General features: G+C 37.7%; 1 protein-coding gene across 1 annotated transcript in view; it reads right to left on the bottom strand.

Annotated features, from left to right (window-relative positions):
• Positions 1-20,961, bottom strand: part of SATB2 (SATB homeobox 2) — a 189,835-nt gene that overhangs the window by 76,984 nt on the left and 91,890 nt on the right. Inside the window, exon 6 of the mRNA XM_022567336.3 lies at positions 5,032-5,504. Coding sequence (XP_022423044.1) covers positions 5,032-5,504 — 473 coding nt within the window. The remainder of the gene's footprint in view (positions 1-5,031; positions 5,505-20,961) is intronic.

The following is a 20,961-nucleotide window of genomic DNA, read 5'->3' as shown; positions in this document are numbered from 1 at the left end:
AATGCTTAGAAATTTGTCATAGGATTGCCTGAATATTAATGATCAGGTCAGAAAACATCACGTTTATCTTACTCTTCTCATAGGGTCCCATTTGTCATAAAAGTCTTTAGAGACATGAAAAGTAGGGCTAACATTTTCTTTCAAAAGTCTAGCAAAGAAGTAAGCGATGGTGCTCCGAGTATATTTTATATAAGGTCATAAGGAAAAAATAGGCTTCTACCATGCTGATGGCTCAGATAGGATGTGATGCTCTGCTACTCCCTGCATCTAGAATTACATTAGTCTCATGCCCAAGCTGAAGGTTCAACATCTTGGCATTACATGATCTCAAACGTGCTGTTTCCCTTGCCCAGAACATGTGACTTAATTTACATTCTTAGTTTGGACAGTATTAAGAAACCAATATAGAAATGTAAAAAATAATAATAAATAATAAAATCAGATTGGCAAAAGGTTGTCTATCTCTGACTCTGGCAGAAGTCATGACCTTGCCATAAAGTATGGGTAGGGGATCATTTTATCAAACAAATATATTTTATGTTTTTAAAAGACACACGGATTAAGATTAAAATGTATTAAAAAGCAAGTTCTTGGAAATATAGCTCCATTCCCTTAATTATGTTACTTTACAATACCAAATGATATAGTGGCAATGGATCAGACACAAAGTAATTAATAGTTTTTCTTTGAAGAACTGTTATTTTCAAATGCTATTTATTATGAATTTGAGCTTTTCATCTGGAAGACTTAAACATGAAAAACTAGACTATTTTTTTTTACAATTCTAGATTCATTTATGAATATTGTCCATGTGATTCTTGTTCTACACACACGCACACACACACACACGCACACACACAGAGGAACTAATTGCTAGATTTGTTCTTGGTCTAATCATCAAAAACAAATCCAGGAGCACAAACTATAGGGTGACAAATCAAATTGCTTTTTATTGAATTTGATAATAAATGAATAATAGTTATCACGAACTATTTCTGAAAAATATTCAGTAAACTGAGGATATGGTACATATCAGTAAAACAACTGAGTACAAGACTAATATTGGCCTTGGGTGTCCATCTAAAATCTGATTTTGTTTGCTTTAAGAAAAAAGTTTTGAGATTCTTTTCTATCCAAAGATTAACAAGTTATGTTATTACCTATAAAGTTAATTCTTATTTGTTTATTATAGCTGACAAATCATTTTACCACTCATGTGATTAAAAAAAAAAAAAAGCCTACCATTTGGAAAATCCACAGTTGGTTTCATGGGGCATAGTACATCACATTTTCCATTTAACAATGCTGCTGGTGAAACCTGGCTGTCCAACCTTGCTGTTAGTGACTACAGTATATACAGCAGAAACAATCTGTCTGTTGACCTCCAGCTGAAGTTCAAACTATGTCATTCTGTCAATACCATCTACCTTGATTAGGTTGGGCTTTATACACAACAGGTTATGATCCCAGAGGGATGAAAAGCTTTCCCAAATTAAAAGCAGAAATTTAAAAGGAAATACTCATACATTCCTATGCAGTTTCCATTTGATATCCTCAAGACTTGCCCATGAACTCAAGCTCATGTTGATTGAATGTGAATGTTTCTTTCTGGGTGTAGCCATCTTACAAATTTAATGGCAGGAGGAAAATAATAAAATGCGTTCCATGCTTCAATTAGACCTTTTATAACTTGGCACTTGAAAGATGGCAATGCCAAAGAAAAATCATTAATCCCCCAAAATAGGCAAAAAGAGTTGGGCAGGAGAAGACAGACCTCCAGGAGTCTAGGGCCTTGGCAGAGCATTTCCTCACACCAACACAGCCCGCCTTTTGTCTAGCCTCATCGTGAGCCTTCTTCTCTCACGCTTCATGCTATTTGGATGAAATGTATACTGTATTTGATTCTAAAATCCAAAGCAATACGACCATGCTCTCAATTTTACCCTTATCCAAAGGAGCGGTATAAATAACCAGCAATAAAATGTTGGCTAGCCTTGAAATGCCTATTCATGCACATGAATGATAGATGAAAGAACACACACACACACACACACACTCACAGAACTGCAAGATACAGACTAAAAGACGCATCCTTCTACTTTGTGTTTTATAATAGTATGCAACAAACTTGCCCCAAAGGATCAGAGTTCTTCATAACCCCAGTTCAGATAACTGTGGACACACAAATGCAGCCCCAGTACTTTGAGTCACAAGAGAATAGTGGTAGAGTGATGTTTGGAACATGTGCAGCCCTCTGTGAACCTCCGAACTCATTTTCAAATGATGTATTGACTCTGTGAATAATAGAATGTATAAGTTAGCTAGGAGTCAAGGGAGCTAGAGATTTCACCCCTCTTGGTCTCCTGCCATACCTAAGCTGTCAGCACCAAACCTCAAACAATCCCACTGCGTTTCTCCCCTGCTCCGACCCCTGCAGTTCCAGCGTGGCTGAAGACTGTTACCAAACCACAGTGGTTGGTTCCATCACTAGTTCATGCTGTTTGACTTCAGCTGAGGCCCCAAGCTACCTCACAAATTCTTCTATCTCAAATTGACTCCCTCTCACGTTCAAACTGTCAACCCATTTCTGGTCTCCCTTTCAACACCAAATTTTGGAAAGAGTAATTTGCAGCCACTGTTTCTGTATCCTCAAGAGTTAATCCATCCTGAACTCCTAAATTCTCTCTCCTGCCTTCACCACTCTAATGAAATTATACTCTAAAGTTTGCCAAAGATCTCTCCCAACCAATCGCCAAATCTCATGGCACCGTTTCAAGCTTCCCCTTCCCAGACTTAGTTTTCCAGACACGGACAAGTCTCCTTCTGGAAACTCTTTACCCAGGTCCTCTATACTTTTATCAGCATCTCCCTTTTCTTCCACCTCCACCTGCCCCCACCTCTCTGGGCATTTCTCTGTCTCTTTTTCTGGTGTTAGTAGTGCCGGTGGCCTCTCCCCTCCTTCCCCTGTCTCTTTAAATCCCAGGCTCTGTGAATAAACTTCTGATCTCTTTCTCTAACCCTGACAACTCTTCTTAGCACTAAACTGTTATTTTCAATGACTGCTGCACATCTTCACTTAAGAAGTCTGCTAGCACTTCAAAGTCAAAATAGCCCAATCCAAAATAATCACTTTAACCTTACTCCAACCATCTCTTTCAATGCCCTCCTTGATTCTCTAAATAATTTCACTATATTCTTAGTCACCAGGCTCAAACCTTGGTGTTGCCTCCACTCCAGGCAGTTGCACTGTCAACTTTACTCTCACAATGCTTTTTGACTGTACCGTCTACTCCATCGCCATCAGTCTTGTTCAAAACTTCTACACATTTCAGCTGGACGCTTAAGGCGGCTTCCTAAATGATATTCCTAACCCTCTTGCGATCATTAAGGGGAAGAAAGTCTTCCTAAGATCCAATTCTGATCACTGGATTATAGCATATTCCTACATAAAACCTTCAGTGTTTCCAGTGCTTATTAAATAGGGTTCAAAGTTCTTAGCATGGCCCCAAGACCTTGTCAGATCTGTTCCCTCCACCTTTAGTTTTATTATCTAGCTTTGCTATCAACTACCAACTAATCCCGCCTTTTGCTGAATCAACACTTTTCTTGTGCATTTTTTTTTTAGCCTAAAATACCCTTCTTCTCCGTGTTTTCCTGTTAAATTTTACTTACCCTTCAAGGTCTAACTGCCCAGCAACCTCATACTCAAATCAGTTGTTCACATATGTGCTCACCCATGGTCTTTTTCACCTTTGCATCTGCACAGAGCTTGGCTTCCTGCCTTGCATTTAGTAGGGTGGCTAACTTAAACCCACCGTCCTCCTGAAGACTTACCACACTCGCTCTACTGACAGTTAATGACTCCTCATGAACAGCCCCTGTAATCGCTGCACACATTATCCTGCATTATTCACCTTACTTCACATATTACTCGAATTATCTGGGTACTTTTTTTTTTTTCACTACCAGGTTGGTTAGCTCCTTAAGATTAGGCACTTTTCCTTTTCTGTTACTCATACAGTTGGTGCTCTGTATCTGCGGATGTGAAACCCACAGATACGAAGGACCAAATGTACTGCACCATTTTATATAAGGGACTGGAGCACCTGTGGAGTTTGGGATTCGTGGGGGGTTCCTGGAACCAATCCCGTGCAGATACCAGAGGGACAGGAGTATAAGAGCTAGATTACTAGTTCTCAAAGTGGGACCCAGACCAACAGTATCAGCATCACCTGGGACCTTGTTAGACATGCAAACTTCTGGGTCCCACCCTAGACCTGGTGAATCAGAAACTCTGGGAAGAGGCCCAGCAATCTGTGTTTTAACTGCCTTAAAACAGCGTGATTCTGATGCACACTCACGTTTGGCACTGGTGGGAAAGAACTTAATTATAAGCAGCTCTCAATAAAATAAGACATAAATAAATAAACTGTTTACCGTCTTATCATTTAATATTATTTTGGCATATAATTCCCTCAAAACATTAAAAATATGAGTAATCTATCCATTTTTACTTTATCAATATCTTAAATCTAACTTGTACATTTTGAAGGGTTTATTAAAAAATTATAGAAATGATGACATATAGTGATATTCTTTCTATAAAGTTCAAAGACAAGGTAAATAATAGATTGGGCATGAATAGTTCTAGAACTAGTTTTTTTAAAAAACAAGGAATGATAAGCACAAAATTCAAGATCAGGGTTACATCTGGGGAAAAGCAAATGAAAAAAAGGGAGGAGAGGAGGAACACACAAAGAGACCCAGGTCATTGGTAACATTTCAGGTCCTGAGTTGGGTGGTGGGTTCACAGACATTCGTTACGTTACTGAAATTGATTAATTAATATGGCCAAGTATGGATCAATGGTGATAGTATTTCATGAGCTAAGGATTATTAATTAATCTAATTCTACATGCTCTGAGATCCATAAAAAAAATTTTAAAGAGATAAGAAAGAACTAATACTTGCCACAATCTGTCCTTAGTATTATTCTGAATCACCAATTATGACGTTCATTGCTAACGGTACCTGTGTGCGATTGAATGCCACTCTTGCAAAGACAGCTTGGGACACACTGGCCCTCTTCAGCTCATCTCTGACTTGCTGGTAGATATCTGGAGATACTTCCACAGAAGAGTTGGTTGGCTCTGGCTTAACTGCTCTGGGAATGGGTGGATGGTTTAGAAACTGCTGGTTGATGGCTTGAGGATGCTGGTGAGCCAGGAGCCGGCTAACGGCAATCTGTTGGTTTATCAGATGGGCCATGGCGATTTGTTGCCTGACAAGTTGTGGACTGAGCTGGGGAGAAAGAAGACCAGGGCTCATGATGGGCTGTAACGCGGGCACTTGGTTTCGGATTGGAGTACTGTGGTGGATTTGGCTATGTGGAGACTGTTCGCTGGTTTTCCCCAGGGATGCCAGCTGGTTCATATTTGGTAAATGCATTGGACGCTGGCCCAGAACACAATAGTCTGAAAGGTTTTCTCGTTCCACTCTTTCCACTGTTAAAAGATAAAAATGATAATTCATCATTATCAACATTGGCATAATTTGTTTCTGATACATGTAGTATTAAATTATATTTTTGGTATATTAATGACATAGACTTTTTCATACAAAGCTGGAAGCCCCAGAGTAAAAGTGAGTTATCCTTTCCTGGAAAATGTTACAATAATAGATTTTTCCATAGGTTATGGTATGAAAGTAAAAATATTTGCCACTTCAATTTTCTTTAATTCCTAAAACTAGGCATTTTATTAAATAGCCAAGACAGAAACCACTAACCATTACAAATTCTAAATCCTCTCATATTCCCAAGCTGTATCATCTCCCTCTGTGACAAAAACACCAGCTGTTTTCATCTTCTGTAGTTTGTGGTTAATGGTGTAGTTCATGGTTATCAGGAAATGACAAGGACAACGTCTCCTGTCAAAGTAACTGCTACCTCCCAATAAAAATCTCACATAAATACTACTTTACAGCTATGGAAACATTTATACAGAATGTCTGTCACACAGTATATCCTTTCATCTCCTCACCTGCTATCTTTTTTATAGGACTATTTCTTTAAGAAATGGATATTTTAATGATTGTGATATGCACTAGGATAAGAAAAAAGTCTCACAAACTTAATAACATCGCCTTGATTTGCCATTAAATAAAATTCTCCCTTTCTCCAGGTTATCTATCTTTTATGTTTTGTTGAACTTAAGATTTAAGGAATAACCCTGAAAGGGAGAAAAAAGGGAAGTATCATATATGTTCATACATGAGGCAGATTCTTTTCTTCCCTCAAGAATATTCCTCAGGAAAGAGTCACATCAGAGTCAAATCCTTACCTAAAACTCTGTATTATTTTATTACGTAAAGCAAAGGTTTGTTTGGGGAAAACTCATTAGGCTGAAACAACCTCTATCCTTACTAGCTTTAAATGCTTATAGATGTAATCTAACAAAATCTGTGTTTTAAAGTAAAAATTCCTCACAGATTTAGTAATTTTTTCCTACAGCTGAAAGTGTTTGATATGATAATGCAAAAGCGTATTAATATAATGTTAAAGAACACGACTTGGAGTGGTTACATGCTGGAGAGCAGAAAAGTATTCACCTATAAGACAAATTTTTAAAATAACTGCCCCCCTTATACGCAAATAGTGCTTGTAAATTGGTATATGGTTTACAGTGACAGAATCATATTTGACCAAAAAAGTGCTGAGTCTCAAAAAATTTAGGAAATTATGTGTGCTGGAAAACTAGTTGAGATGACTCAAAGTGATGACAAAGTCACTAGAACCAAATCACATGCAAAAAATTTGAATAAAATCAACCAATGAACTATAAAGGCAAGGAAAGTGATATTTCTAAATTAGTATTTTATGTAATATGTGATTTTCAAATACATATGTGGAAGTAAATTAATACATTAACCATATGTAAATAGATATCTGATCATTTTATCTATATTTCTAAAGGTTTTATATATTTAAAACTTCTCATTGGGAAAATACATAAACATCCACATCTTGGGAGCACCTTATATTCAGACATACACAGTATTTCTTCCTGCTTTTTAAAAAAACTGAGTGATTGCTTAACTTTCCTATGAACCCCTAAATAAGTCAGAAGTTTACCTCAAACTTCTTTAAGAGTTCAATTTCCAACCTAATCCTTTCAATGTAATTCATATAGTTTGTATTCAACTTTCCTTCATAAGGTTCAAGGTGAACAAATCATTTTAATCTTATTCTCTAAAGGCAAACATTTTTCAGTCATTGTATTAATTAAACCTTAAGGTATACAATCTGGAAAACCAAACCAAGCAAATGGTTAAGAGCCTTCAAACAAGGTAATCGAACACAGTTTTCATAGAACAGAAGTTACTGTTGTAAGTTCCTTATTGAAAGAAGTAAAGAGACCACGGACTGCTTCCAGAGTAAAGTCATACTTTATAGGCAGAAATATTTGCCCTCAGGTAGACATTTGATTCGCTTTTGTTTGTTTGTTTGCTTTTTAATTCAGCCAAAATACAGGCAAATTCAAGTAGCAAAAATTATGTTTTTGGGTACTTAAGAAGCAGACGGTTTATCCATTTCTTTTTCTACTTAAAAAGCATAGAAACACCCTCTTAATGCATACATTCTTTGATCAAAAGCCAATTTTCCAAAACGTCAGTATTTTCATCTTTCAATGACTTAATTACATTTGAGTTACTTTCTTAAGATACATCTAAATCCCATCATTAATAAAAAAACAAATGTCAGAGCTCCATGAAACCTCTATGGAATTGGTGCAGTAAGAATCAGAATAACGTCAGTCCATAGTCCTTTAAGATTATACATAATAATTCTCCTTTTCCTTATGAGTTCCCAGAGCATTATAGTCTCATATAGTTAAGAACAGTAACTGCGGAAGCATCCTTAGAGACATGTGGTAACACCATGAAGTACTAACTGATTAGTAAGCCATAACGAAGGCATTGCCAACAAATGCCTACACGTGCAGGTAGAGCACAACAGCCAGAGAAGCCCACAGCAGAGATACTAGGAGGAGAGAGAGAAAATCTGCCCACTCCAGACAAAGCAGCCAGTAACTTGATTCAGCCAGTTGTCTTTCTCATATTGTCATTTCTTTTTTTTTTTTTTACATCTTTATTGGAGTATAATTGCTTTACAATGGTGTGTTAGTTTCTGCTTCATAACAAAGTGAATCAGTTATACATATACATATGTTCCCATATCTCTTCGCTCTTGCGTCTCCCTCCCTCCCACCCTCCCTATCCCACCCCTCCAGGCGGTCACAAAGCACCGAGCTGATCTCCCTGTGCTATGCGGCTGCTTCCCACTAGCTATCTACCTTACGTTTGGTAGTGTATATATGTCCATGCCACTCTCTCACTTTGTCACAGCTTACCCTTCCCACTCTCCATATCCTCAAGTCCATTCTCTAGTAGGTCTGTGTCTTTATTCCTGTCTTACCCCTAGGTTCTTCATGACATTTTTTTTTCTTAAATTCCATATATATGTGTTAGCATACGGTATGTATGCTAACATACCGTACTTCACTCTGTATGACAGACTCTAGGTCTATCCACCTCATTACAAATAGCTCAATTTCCTTTCTCTTTATGGCCGAGTAATATTCCATTGTATATATGTGCCACATCTTCTTTAGATTTTTTTTCAAAAAAATGAAAAATCTGGATTTTTACATGATAGCTCCTAAATTTAGGTATTGGCAAATAATTCTATTTTCAAAACACAATAAAAGCCAAACAAAACATTTCTGAAAACTAGATCCTGCCCATCCATGGGCTACCAGTGTCAAAATTTTGTCTACGAGACTAAAGACACCCCCTATGTTGTTAAAGAAAAAAATATTCAACAACACTTGTTAAAGATGTTAAGGCAGACCTTATCCAGGACCATCGCAATAGGTACAGGGACCACAGCAATGGGATTTTACAGTGGGGAGAGAGATTGGGCCCAACTCCAAATACAGCATGGGCAAGTGGGAATTTATAGCCAAGGAGCAGGGTGGAGGTCAGGGGATGGAAAATTACTAAAAGGAAACATCAGGAGTAAATGGGATTCTGGCTAAACCAACCTAACAGGATTCTTTGCTAAAGACAGGCTAGGGTGATCAGACATCACCTGGGGGATGGTGGAGGATGAGGAACCTGACGAGAATGAGATATCCAGGGTGACCAGATACAAGGCTGGGGGTTTCTGGTTAAACTGACTTAGCAGGGTTCTTGTAAAACTGGATTTTACAAGGAAGTGCACAGATGGGCCTAGGAGAAGGTTCAGGAGCCTGTCTAAAGTTTGGTCAAGCGAAGAATCTTTGTCAATGTTCTCCAGTCCCTGACAGCTCTATCAATAAAAGCCAAGTTCTTTACTTCCAAGAATAAAGAAAAAACAAACAAACAAACCAATCATTCCAACTTTAAGAATGCCTAAAAATCAAATGCTCACCAACAGGCTGCATCTCTTCTGACCAAGGTTCATGGTTTCAGGAACGGTTTGCACAGATTTTGCCAAATCTGAAAAACTTTTTTCTCTTTCTTCTGCTGGCACTCTTATACAGATAATATCAGAATAATATTTTAACCTCTTATGTCACAGCAGATGAAATACAAATGCTTAAAAAAAAGTCAGAGGAGCATCAACAATGTACCAGACTCAGTCTGAAAGCTGAGCCTGGGCCTTCAGTATTTCTTTTCCCTTTTCTTTCTGGCCTTCCTTCCTTCCTTCCTTCCCTCCCTCCCTCCCTCCTTCCCTCTCTTCCTCCCTTTTTCTTTCTTTCTTGTTAGATTTGTTGAAAGTAACCACAATGACTGAAATGTAGACCTAACAGCAGTGCCTGATTTTGTGTTTTGCTTTTTCATTCTGATAGAAAACATCATGTTAAGTCTACTTTAAACTAAACCAAGAACAAAGGTAACTCCCTGGCTCTGAGGGCCCATCTTATCTCTGCAATACTCAGCCATGGATCAGAAATCCTTAAAAACCTGAAGGATAAAAGGCAGCACTGCCTCTCATGACGAGCGCAATGTTCACATTCACAACAGAAAATTTTCTCAATAAAGCCAAAATGCTTACTTATTAAAGAGACATTAAAAACACAACTGCTTCCAGGACTTTACATCAGAGCTGCAATTTAATTCACAGTGAATTTGATTCTACGGTTGGCAAAGTCCTAAAGGGCAATCTGTGAGGTGGGAAGTGCCTGGGAAGGAATGATTACCCCAGCTTCAAGTACAAGTCCCCAAACAGAGTGTGGCTTGAGGCTGTTGAGGCAAGTGGGGCTGAAATATTTCTACATTGGGTAGCTGAGCAGCTCTCTGTAGCTATTTTAACCTCTGGAGGAGGGTCCCAGTCCTGGGGCCTTGCCGGTGCATAATCAGGATCTGGAGTCTGCTCAGGTTTCTGAGAAACTCACAGTTCCAGTAGGACCTTGCCAATTCCTTTGAGCTTTCTGGGATTGAGTGAAAATTGCAAAGACTAGGAAACAATTATGTAACCACCCTCTGAGCTTCTGGAGTTCTATATAACTCCAAAGTAGGAGAGGCCTTTGTAGCCCTGTATTAGAATCCCATGGGCTCCTGAAGCCCTCCCAAGCTCAGAGAGTTGATGTTCTAACCAAGAGCACCCTATGAACATTAGCTATTCAATGTCCAAGACTGCTGGCTATGGCAGGTTGCTCATAGACAAGAAAGTGACACCCCTCCCCAGGGATTTATCCACATTACAATGAAAAGATATTTGGTTAAAAAATCTCATTTTATTTCATGCAATTTTAAGTACATTTTGAAGTCAAGTACTTATTTTAATAATCACAAATCCCTGATATATACATACGTATCTTAGGTGGTTGCAAGAACATTCTAAATACTCAAGAAAATATATGTCTATATATAAATCTTGTCTTATATTCCTCTCTGGCACTTAATTTTTTATTATAATTTCTTTATGGCAATTTTGGGTAAATATGTTTTCAGCTGTTGGGAAAGATGTATGTTATAACAGTTAAAAGCAGAGATTTCTAAGCCAGACTGCCAGGGTTTAAATCTCAGCTCCACCATTTGGTAGACGTGTGACCTCAGGTAGGTTACTTAACTTCCCTGTGCCTTAGTTTCCTTGTATATTTAATGTGGGTTAAAACTTATGCCTACCATGAAGGATTACTGTGTGATTAAATGAGAATATATATCAACACTTAGAACAGTATCTGGCACTATGCAGTTTACCATTACTATTACATTCACCTTGCCTGTGTGTGTCTGTGTCTGTGTCTGTGTGTGTACTGGCATAGATGGATGGACGTAAATTGTACATTTCAGTTTTGCGCTAGGTCAGAGATATTCAAAATATAGTCCCTTGAACCATCAACATCCATATTACCTGGAAGACTCTTAGAAATACAAATTCAGGATCTCTTAGAGTTCTTATGTATACCAAATTTCCAATGATTCTTATGTACACTAAAGTTTGAGAATCAATGTCTATATCATTTTTGCTTTTACTTATTGTCTTTTGAGATTATACAAAATACAGCTGCCAGGTGATTTTTATGTATGCTAAAGTTTGAGAATCGCTGTTCTATACTGTCTTTGCTTTTATGTTGTTGTCTTTTGAGATTATACCAGGCATTTATAACTGTCATATTCCATTTTTTTCTCTAAACCCTAATGACATTAAGGATTCAATCTGACTGAACGTTCACTATCCTATAAATGTATCTAAACATTTTAAATTTTCTTCTCTATGATATATTTTTAGTTCTTGTTGATGATTAGTTTAGTTTTTGTTATACTGAAGAAGCACTGACTGGACCTGATACTAGAAAACTGCATTCAAATCTACATTCTAACTCTTACTAGCTGTGGGGTCTCTTTGAGCAAATTGGAGATTCTCTGGATCTCAGTTTTGCCATAGGCAAAATATTATTATCTTAGAATTGTAAGAGTAAATTTTAGATGATCAGTGTCTACGTGAAAGATCTTTATTAAAGGGCTACTGTAAATTTCACAAAATATCTATATAATTATGATTAACAGATTAGGCTTGACATTTCAAAATTTCCTGATTAGGACATTCTGACCAATGTCTGCTGTTTCCCAAAGGTCAACTAAAGAATTGCAACCTTTCCTTTGGTTTAAGTAACTATGCCATGTTACATCATGTTACTTTTTAAAACAAATCCCTACAGTTTAGAAGAATTCGTTGTCAATTTAGAATCACATGCTTCATGGCATATGCAGGAATATGTTGGATTCAGCTTCTCCAAATAAGGCTTAACAGTTCATATCCTGACCTTCAAATTAGGAGACAGCAGAATAGATGGGAAATAAAATGACAATCTCACAACTCTTGAAATTAAATTTACAGGAATGCTACATAAATATGGCTTTAAGTTTCAAAATTTATTATAAATAAAAAATGGAAAGAAAACTTAAGGAATAAAACATGCTTCAAATGTATACGTGTTACATTTACATTAACGAAAAGAAAGAAGGAGAGTGTCCTACAGTTTTTTTAATTGAAGCATAGTTGATTTACAATATTGTGTTGGTTTCATGTGTATAGCAAAGTGATTCAGTTATACATATATATGTATATATCTATATTTTTTTTGATTCTTTTCCATTATAGTTTATTACAACAGTATTTTAAAAAAGCAAATGTTTAATGGATTGCTTTTATTTTCCAGGGAATGAGTAGGTATCAAAAAGGTCCTAACTAAAAGAAATACACACACACACACACACACACACACACACACACACTAGTTTTTCTTCTTCAGTTTAGTGTTTCTCTGTTAGATTTCATTATTTTTATTACATCTGTATTTGCTATACATGCTATATAAAGTAAACCCAGTAAAATTTCAATACTCCAAATATACTCCAATGACTTTATGCCCCGAATATACTTTCTGAAGAGGATTTATGAGCAAAAGGTAAAGCATCTGATATGTAGAGATGTCTGTCAATCAAAGCAAGACAGCATAGGATAGGTGGAAAGAAGAGCAAACTGGGATTTTTAAACCTGAGTTCTAACTAGCTGGGTGATCTTGGGATTACCTGTAAAATGAGAAAGATTACCTGTAAACTGATTTTAAAGCAACCTTCCAGCATCTTGATAGCATCTTAAAGAGTACTGCTGCTAGGATTTTCAAAACAATTCCCTTTCTCAGAATAATTGCCTCTGTTTTTTGACTCTTCGGCAAAAATTCAAGACTTTCCCAAGATATCTCTCTTTGTGAAACTCCCCAATGCAACAGGAATAATAGTGGATTACAGTGGCAATACCAGCAGTTGTAGTATTGCTCTTGCAAGGTTATCTATCAATACTGCTTAAAAGACTGATAATTTTTTCCAGAACCATGAACCTAGTGTTTCAATGCAAACCTTAACACAATTGCCTTTGAGAAATAAGCCCTGGGGTTTTGTCCATAGTTATAATGAGTGGAAAGAAATGAATTGGGTAAAAGGCTTTGCACTGAGAAATTTCTGGAATTTCTGGCCTATGGATTTTTCCTTAAACCATTAAGATGCTTATACAAATGTAAACAGATTAGCTAGAATGAGTGCTAATGGATTCCTTAATAAGCTAACACTGCAGTATTCCCCAGAACAAATCCTGGAAACCCTGGATAGAAGAATATAAGCCAAATAAAAAAGGATAGTGCATTTCTCTGTGACTCCTTCAGCCTCAAAAAGTACTCTGGACGTGATTCTACAAGGTAAGACACAGGCTGGCCATTTGGCACTCTTGGTGGGGAAGCTGCCAATCAAATCGACAATTCTGAATGGGCACCCAAATCTTGAGCATAGGGAAAAGATATTCTTGAGCATATCATTGCCTTGGACTTCCAAACCTCCACCCCAAGTTCCCTGCTCCCGTGACACTAAACCCCAACGTTGGGCCCCAATTTTAAGGATAATGATCCTGTCTAATACCAGAGAAGTCAGGTAACTTGTTCAGGGACAAATAGCAGTCCAAATGCAGACAAATAGTTAGGAAAAATTAAAATGATTAGGACTACTGGCTCTAGCCTCATAAGCATAATAAATCACAAGACCAGTGAAAACTAGTGGGGTTTTTTTCCTCTTTTTCTGCATAACTCAAAGTGAAGTTCTCGGGGCCTAAATGTTTCACAAGTACTTTTGTTGTATTTCCTTTAGAGAAAAATGTTTTTATTATAAGTGATTGCAGGTAACATCAAGCCTTCTACCACTTATATAGTAGCTAAGGCACTGAGCTAAACCCTTTACACATCACTGCCATTTAATTCTCACATAACAATTGTATGACACAGATATTATTATGCCCACATTATTGAAGAAGAGGTTGAAGCTCAGAAAAAAACAATGTCACTAACCTACTAAAGCAAGTAGCAGAAATCAAACCAATGTCTTTAGGACCTTTAAAGTCTTTGTTCCACTGCTTACGCTAACCTGCCCAACTTGGGACATGTGGTTGTTATTAATTTTAGGGTTCAAGTCAGGACTCATCAACTTTCCGACAGACAAGCCCTGCTTTCTGTTTGTATGTGTGTCTGTTTGTATGTGTGTTTGTATGTGTATGCATGTGCACATGCGGCATGAAGATGCATAGGTGACATGATGAGTGGGTGAGTTATCTGAATGGTGAGGGCTCATCCTGAAGCCTCCACTCTATGCCCTGTAAACCTTCCTGATGTGACAGACTACAGAAACCGGTCAGTTCTAAACAGTGAGGAAACTACGGATTGTTCCCAACTGAATGAGCTAATCACTAAAATAGGATTATTCGCGTTTGCTTGTTTATTGTTTTAATTCATATGATAGACGTTTATTAATCAACTACTATGTACCAGAATGATGACAGCCCCTACAGATACAGTACTGAATAATACTAGCATGAAAGAACTCCATCTATAGATTTGCTTCAGACAATTTAACTGAGTATAGATGGGCCTGTAACAACTGCCTATGATATAAAATGCATTTCTATTTGATGATAAAACATAGCTCCTTTTAATCCCTATTTTGTTGTTTATTTAGCAGCTCATTCTAGTCATCTGTAATACAGCTTCACACTCACTATATTTATTTTCATGAATCCTTCCATTCTTTTATTTTTCTTGCAGCTAAAAGGCTTTGTCCCCAAATGAGTGTCATTAGCACGGAGTCTCACCTGACTGATGAAAGACATGAATCACACAACTGAGAGCTTTTGCAAGTACTCTTTATAAACTCTGTAAATATGAAGTGTTTGTTTGAAACAAGTAACCAACAAAAAATAAAATGGGGTAGGCACACTCATGTAACATGGTAATAACCTGAGAATCTCAGGCAATCACAATAAATTCATATATGATTGAACTACTATATGAACTTGGCGACATACAATTTTGACCTACAAAAATGGCATTTACATATGATTCAACCTGATATTTATTTAGACTCCTCTCTCTGAACTAGGCTACACATTAACATTAAAAAGCCCTACTGTCCACCCAAAGTCTTTCACTGAGTTAAAACTCTTTTTAGAATGTAAACATAACACTAAGTTTCCTGACAAACCAGAACAGCATCCTGTCTGCCAACAATGAACATGCCCAATCACTGAAAATACTTCTGACTTATTCTCTCCTAGTCAATAACTGTAGGTACAAAGTCAATTTGTTATATAAAAACTGCTTTTCTGTTAACACAAACATAGACAGACATGATCTCAAGAGCTAAAGCCAATATTCCATATATACCAGATACAAATCCCACACTATTGGAAATTAAAAACAAAACTATAACCAGAAGAGTTCACTATATATAATTAAAGAAAATATTAGGAGTCTGAAAGGGCTGAAGGGCAAAAGAAAAAAAATAAGTCTTTTAGGACTATGAAACCTAAAGGTTTTTTTCCTCTAAATTTGTTAAAGAGAATCTGTCTCCGGGTTGAGAACTTGCTTGCAAAGTCTCTGCCTAGAGCAAGATATTCAGAGCCAACTTGTTAACTCCTAATAAAACAAGACTTGGAAGGAAAATGCTTCCAGCCCCAAAAGCGGAGTGTACCAGCCGGCATTGTGATAATACCATATGACTGGTTTTCTTAGGTATATTTTCCCTTTATTACCAACTTCCTTTTCCCATCATATTAAGAGCCACAAAAACATATATTATCTACCACAGAGCAACTTGTAGCTGAACACCTTTGTTTTTTGACAATAAAAGTTCATAGGACCAATTATGTTCCATGGAAAAAGTAAGCATTGTCCACCTTTACTGTGTCTGAATGCTATCGTCCCTTTTGGTTTCAAACAATGCTTCATGGGCTTCCCTGGTGGCGCAGTGGTTGAGAGTCCGCCTGCCGATGCAGGGGACACGGGTTTGTGCCCTGGTCCGGGAAGATACCACGTGCCGTGGAGCAGCTGGGCCCCGTGAGCCATGGCCGCTGAGCCTGCCCGTCCGGAGCCTGTGCTCCGCAACGGGGGAGGCCACAGCAGTGAGAGTCCCGCGTACCGCAAAAAAAAACCCAAAAAACAATGCTTCATAATACTTTGATAACACTGATCATTTCAAAAATTTCTATAGCTTTCTGTATAGGTTAAAGCTACTTATCTAATAATATCTTGATTTTTACTCTTTGCTTTACTTTAAAACTATAATTTCAGAGGTGAATTCACACATGATAGGAAAAAAATGACATTTCAGAAACTTAACATTATCATTCAGGAGCATTCTATGTGGATTAATTCTTTAATTCAACCTAATAAGGAAAAGTGAATCAAAGAAATAATCAACCCATAATTCATTACTTACCATTGGCCATTCTCTCTGATTTCACAGGACTTAAATGTTTGGGGCCATTATTTTAAGTAAAATACTCAATACACTAGCTGGAAACACCTCAAAGGGATGTTTTTCTTAGGCTACATAAATGGTCCCGAATTTTTACTTAACAAAGGTGTTACTGTCTCTTTCAGTGGAATTGATTAACAATTGCTAATCTTTAGCTCAATAACTAATTAACAGAAAAAAAGAATGATTTTAACCGATAACTAATTTGCTAAGGACATTTGTAATATGAATTAAACAAGCAAAGGTTTTCTCTTTTTTTTAATATATATTTTTTCCAGACCTTCTGAGTTTATTATGAACATGTATATGTGATTATATAACATGTTACAACTTTCATCAGACTTGATGTATTTATGACATCTTTCACTTCTGCCCCAACCTCCAAACCTGACACAAGTCCCCACAGAATACTCCTTTTTACCCACTGACTTCCTACTGCAAGTCCTTATCACTCCTAACATAAGTCTCTTCTAACCTTTGGGAGATGAGGGCTCCACCAGAAAGCAGGCATAGAGGGAACTTACCTCAACATAATAAAGGCCATATATGACAAACCCACAGCCAACATCGTTCTCAATGGTGAAAAACTGAAACCATTTCCACTAAGATCAGGAATAAGACAAAGGTTTTCTTTCTTCTCTCAAATGAGACGTCCGATAGCAAATAAGATTTAGTAACAATATAATATGTCCAAAAATAAAACTGTTCTAGTGCATATGTTCAAATAAATTCATCTATATTAAATTCAATTCTATTAATATTTACTAAGCATCGACAATATACAAAGTCCTATGTTCACAGGGCTTGGAGGATGGCACAAAATGGATGAGTCCCCCAGATGTTCTTTCAAGGGATTTTTGGTCTAGTAGGGAGATTATTCAAGAATCAAAATTACTACAGAACATGGAACTTTGAAAGTGGCAGCTTGAAAGGCCAAATGTTAGAACTCATAGCCTGGCTTGTACCCCAGATGATTCTAGATTTATGTCCATCCCTTTGAGAGTTTAAAAGTCCAAGGTCAGATAATCTCAAATTCTTGCATAGGGTAAGAATCATATCACCAGTCAGACAAAGAGCACGTTAAACAACTATCTACCATAGACAATTGTCATGGTAGTCCTAGCATCTTACATAGCACTTATATTTAAGAGCTTCAAGCACCTTGCAAACATAAGTGCTTTTCAGCTTTTAATTCTGTAAATCATCTGAGGAAACACAAGTAATAGTTTTTATTTAGTCGATCAAGAGACCAAGAGAATTCTCTGATTTTAACCTATGGGTTTCCCCAAAATAAGAGGATGTCACCACAATCATACCAGATTTTAAATAAGCTGGATATTTCCTGGTCTACACACAAAAGCTCTCATTTCACAACTCTGTAGATTCTTGATCAAGCACCACCAGATCTTTGTTTTTGAGTTTTTAATTTTGTTTCTCAGCAAGACAAAAGGAAATCTGAAACTATGAGAAATCTAAAGCTCACTATAAGAAAACGCTAAGAACTAAAGAGACCTGGACCACAACCCTTAACTATGTCATCTCAGTTCAACTCCCTGCTTCTCTCTCATTGTTTCCCAAACATAGTTGGTCCAGAACCTGTTTCAGGGCTCGCCACCAAGCCCTCATACCAACCATTCTCTCCTTCACTGCTAGATAATCACAACAGCCCACCCCCACCCCTACCACATGGCATGAGCTGCCTCATTCTCTACCACTCACTCCGTCTCCAAAAACTTGTCTCCTTATCCATCTTCCTTCCTTTCCTCCAGGTTCTGAAGCAAAGCTATTTCTCTTTCTTTCAAAGACAAAGCATCCTCTGTGCCCCATCCCTTCCTAGTTTGTGAACTGTTGCTTACCACCCCTCTTCCCCTTCAGAGCCCTTGGCCTCCTGTGGCTCCATCGTCTTTCTCCTGAGTATTGGGGTGGGGTGGAAGTATGGGTACACTTAACCCTAATGCTGCAGTTAGCTGCTCTTATATCCTTTCCTCATTCACGCAGTATCTGCTATCCTCATTTCCTTGCCACCTTCCATCTCAGATGCATATAGTTTCTCTTTGTTCTCACACGACAGGGAAATAGCTCCCTTCAATGTCATTATGGTCCCTTTTTTGCCAAAGTTAAGAGCCTCCAATCACCTCTTCTCCTTCTCCTCCTCCTGTCACCCTTGATAACATTTCTCCACTGGTAACCCATCTTCCCTTGGCTTCCATGAAGTCTCACTTTCTTCCTAATCATGTCTTCTTAACCCATGGCCCATTTACCTCTCAAACTTTCCAACCCCTCCTGTCCTCACCCTCCCCTTCAGAGAATCCTCTTTTGGTATCATTTTAACTATTACATCTAAAAAATTAGCTCCAGAATCTATTCTCTAGGCCTGTCTTTTGGTCAGGTGGCTCCATACCTTGAACAGCCCAGTGTATATTTCTACCTAGTTCACCAACTCTCACTGAAGCATATCAGCAACTTCCTCTCAGTTTATATCATCCCATTTCTGTCGAAACCATCAAGAGTCACTTAAGCTCAAAACCTTGGACTCTACTTTGATTTCCCTTTCTCTTCCCACACACATATTGCATTGGTCACTTCTCTCTTTCTCATTCCTGCCACCAGAGCCAAAGCTCTATCTCCCTCACCATCTTACTGCAATAGATTCTATTTTGTCTGCATCCTCCAGCGTGTGCACACCACCCTTCTCCCTCCCATTTGCCTCTCCTCCTGCCATAAACATATTCATATCCATACATGGTTTTAGATGGCTTCTAGAGGATGTGTTTGGTTTTTTTTTTTTTAAACCACCATTTTCATTACTGCTTCATTGCTGAAAAACCTTCAGTGATTCTCAGTCTATCTCAACTGGGCTTTCAGAGTTCCCTAAGATGTGTTTACTACCTTCCCAACTTTATTTTTCATCACTATAACACGAACACTCCCCACAGCCAGGTCCCAAACATTTCTGCTCTTTCACCAATGTTTGGTGCCACCATCAGTCCCACACCCTGCCATGCTGTTATCTTTTCCTTTTCACCAATCAAAAATCTTAGCCATTCTGGGCATGTTATACTACAGCATCATGATAAATACACTGCCATTCTAGACGTACTGGACAACCACCCATAATTTCCAAAATATACCATGCTCTTCTGCACCCCTGCATCTATACTCATGAACTTGCATTTGCCTGAAATGTTCTTCCTTCTCCTTGTCCTCTCTGCAAAACTCTATCTGTACTTAAGGTATAACTCATGTTCTACTTCTTCTCGAATTATCCCCTGACACCCAGCAGGTATAATTTATGGACGTTTCTCTGTGTTACCACTATACTACTTTATACCACTGTTATATATTTGCCAGATATACTTATACGGCCACCCCCTGCTAGGTTAAGGGCGACACAACTAGAGGTAGGAACCATATCTTAAGTGTTTCTGAATGTCTCTCACTGCTTCTAGCACTGAATATGGGCTGTAGTAGAGGTACTCAGTAAACATTTTATTAAAATTAATTATCTAATTGTGACTGTAACTTTCTTGCAAGGAAGGACTAGGTAATGATCCCCACTTAAAATCCTGCCAGGTATATATAGTAGATGCTCAAATTTCTTTTTGAATGACAGTAAAATATGTTATATTGTTAATTATCTCATAGAGAATGTAGGCTTTTTGAAACCAGGAATTGTGTCTTATAATTCTTTCAAATAGTAAGTATAGATGATGGATGGATGGATGGATGCAGAAAGGAAGGGGTTAGAAAAGCAGATCCTTTTTCCCTTTCCATTCTTTTTTAAATGGCTTATAAATATGAGAAGATAGCAAGTTTGTTTCTTTCCATCTACAAACCACACTGTTGACAAATGATTGTTTTTACTTCTTTAAACATTTATGAATAAACACATTCAGGCTAAAGAAGCAGCTACCAGTACAGCTAGAATAAGCTTCTTAAGATTCAAGCTTAGGGTCCAAGGCATTCCCCACGTACCATTCTTCCACTTGGTGACACTACCAATAAGCTCCTAATTGGAAGGTTAGGAAGGGTAAGGTGATCAATGAAGGCACATCAGTGTTTACCAGTGTAAATGCATAAGGCTCTTTCAATTTTTGGAAAACCAGTAAGAAGGAA

The sequence above is a fragment of the Delphinapterus leucas genome, chromosome 8 (assembly GCF_059928025.1).
Source record: "Delphinapterus leucas isolate spDelLeu-1000000601 "Yukka" chromosome 8, BTC_Dleu_Yukka2, whole genome shotgun sequence".
NCBI classification, from domain to species: domain Eukaryota; kingdom Metazoa; phylum Chordata; class Mammalia; order Artiodactyla; family Monodontidae; genus Delphinapterus; species Delphinapterus leucas.
The sequence above is the reverse complement of the archived record's forward strand: the minus strand, read 5'-3'. Positions and strand labels throughout refer to the sequence as shown.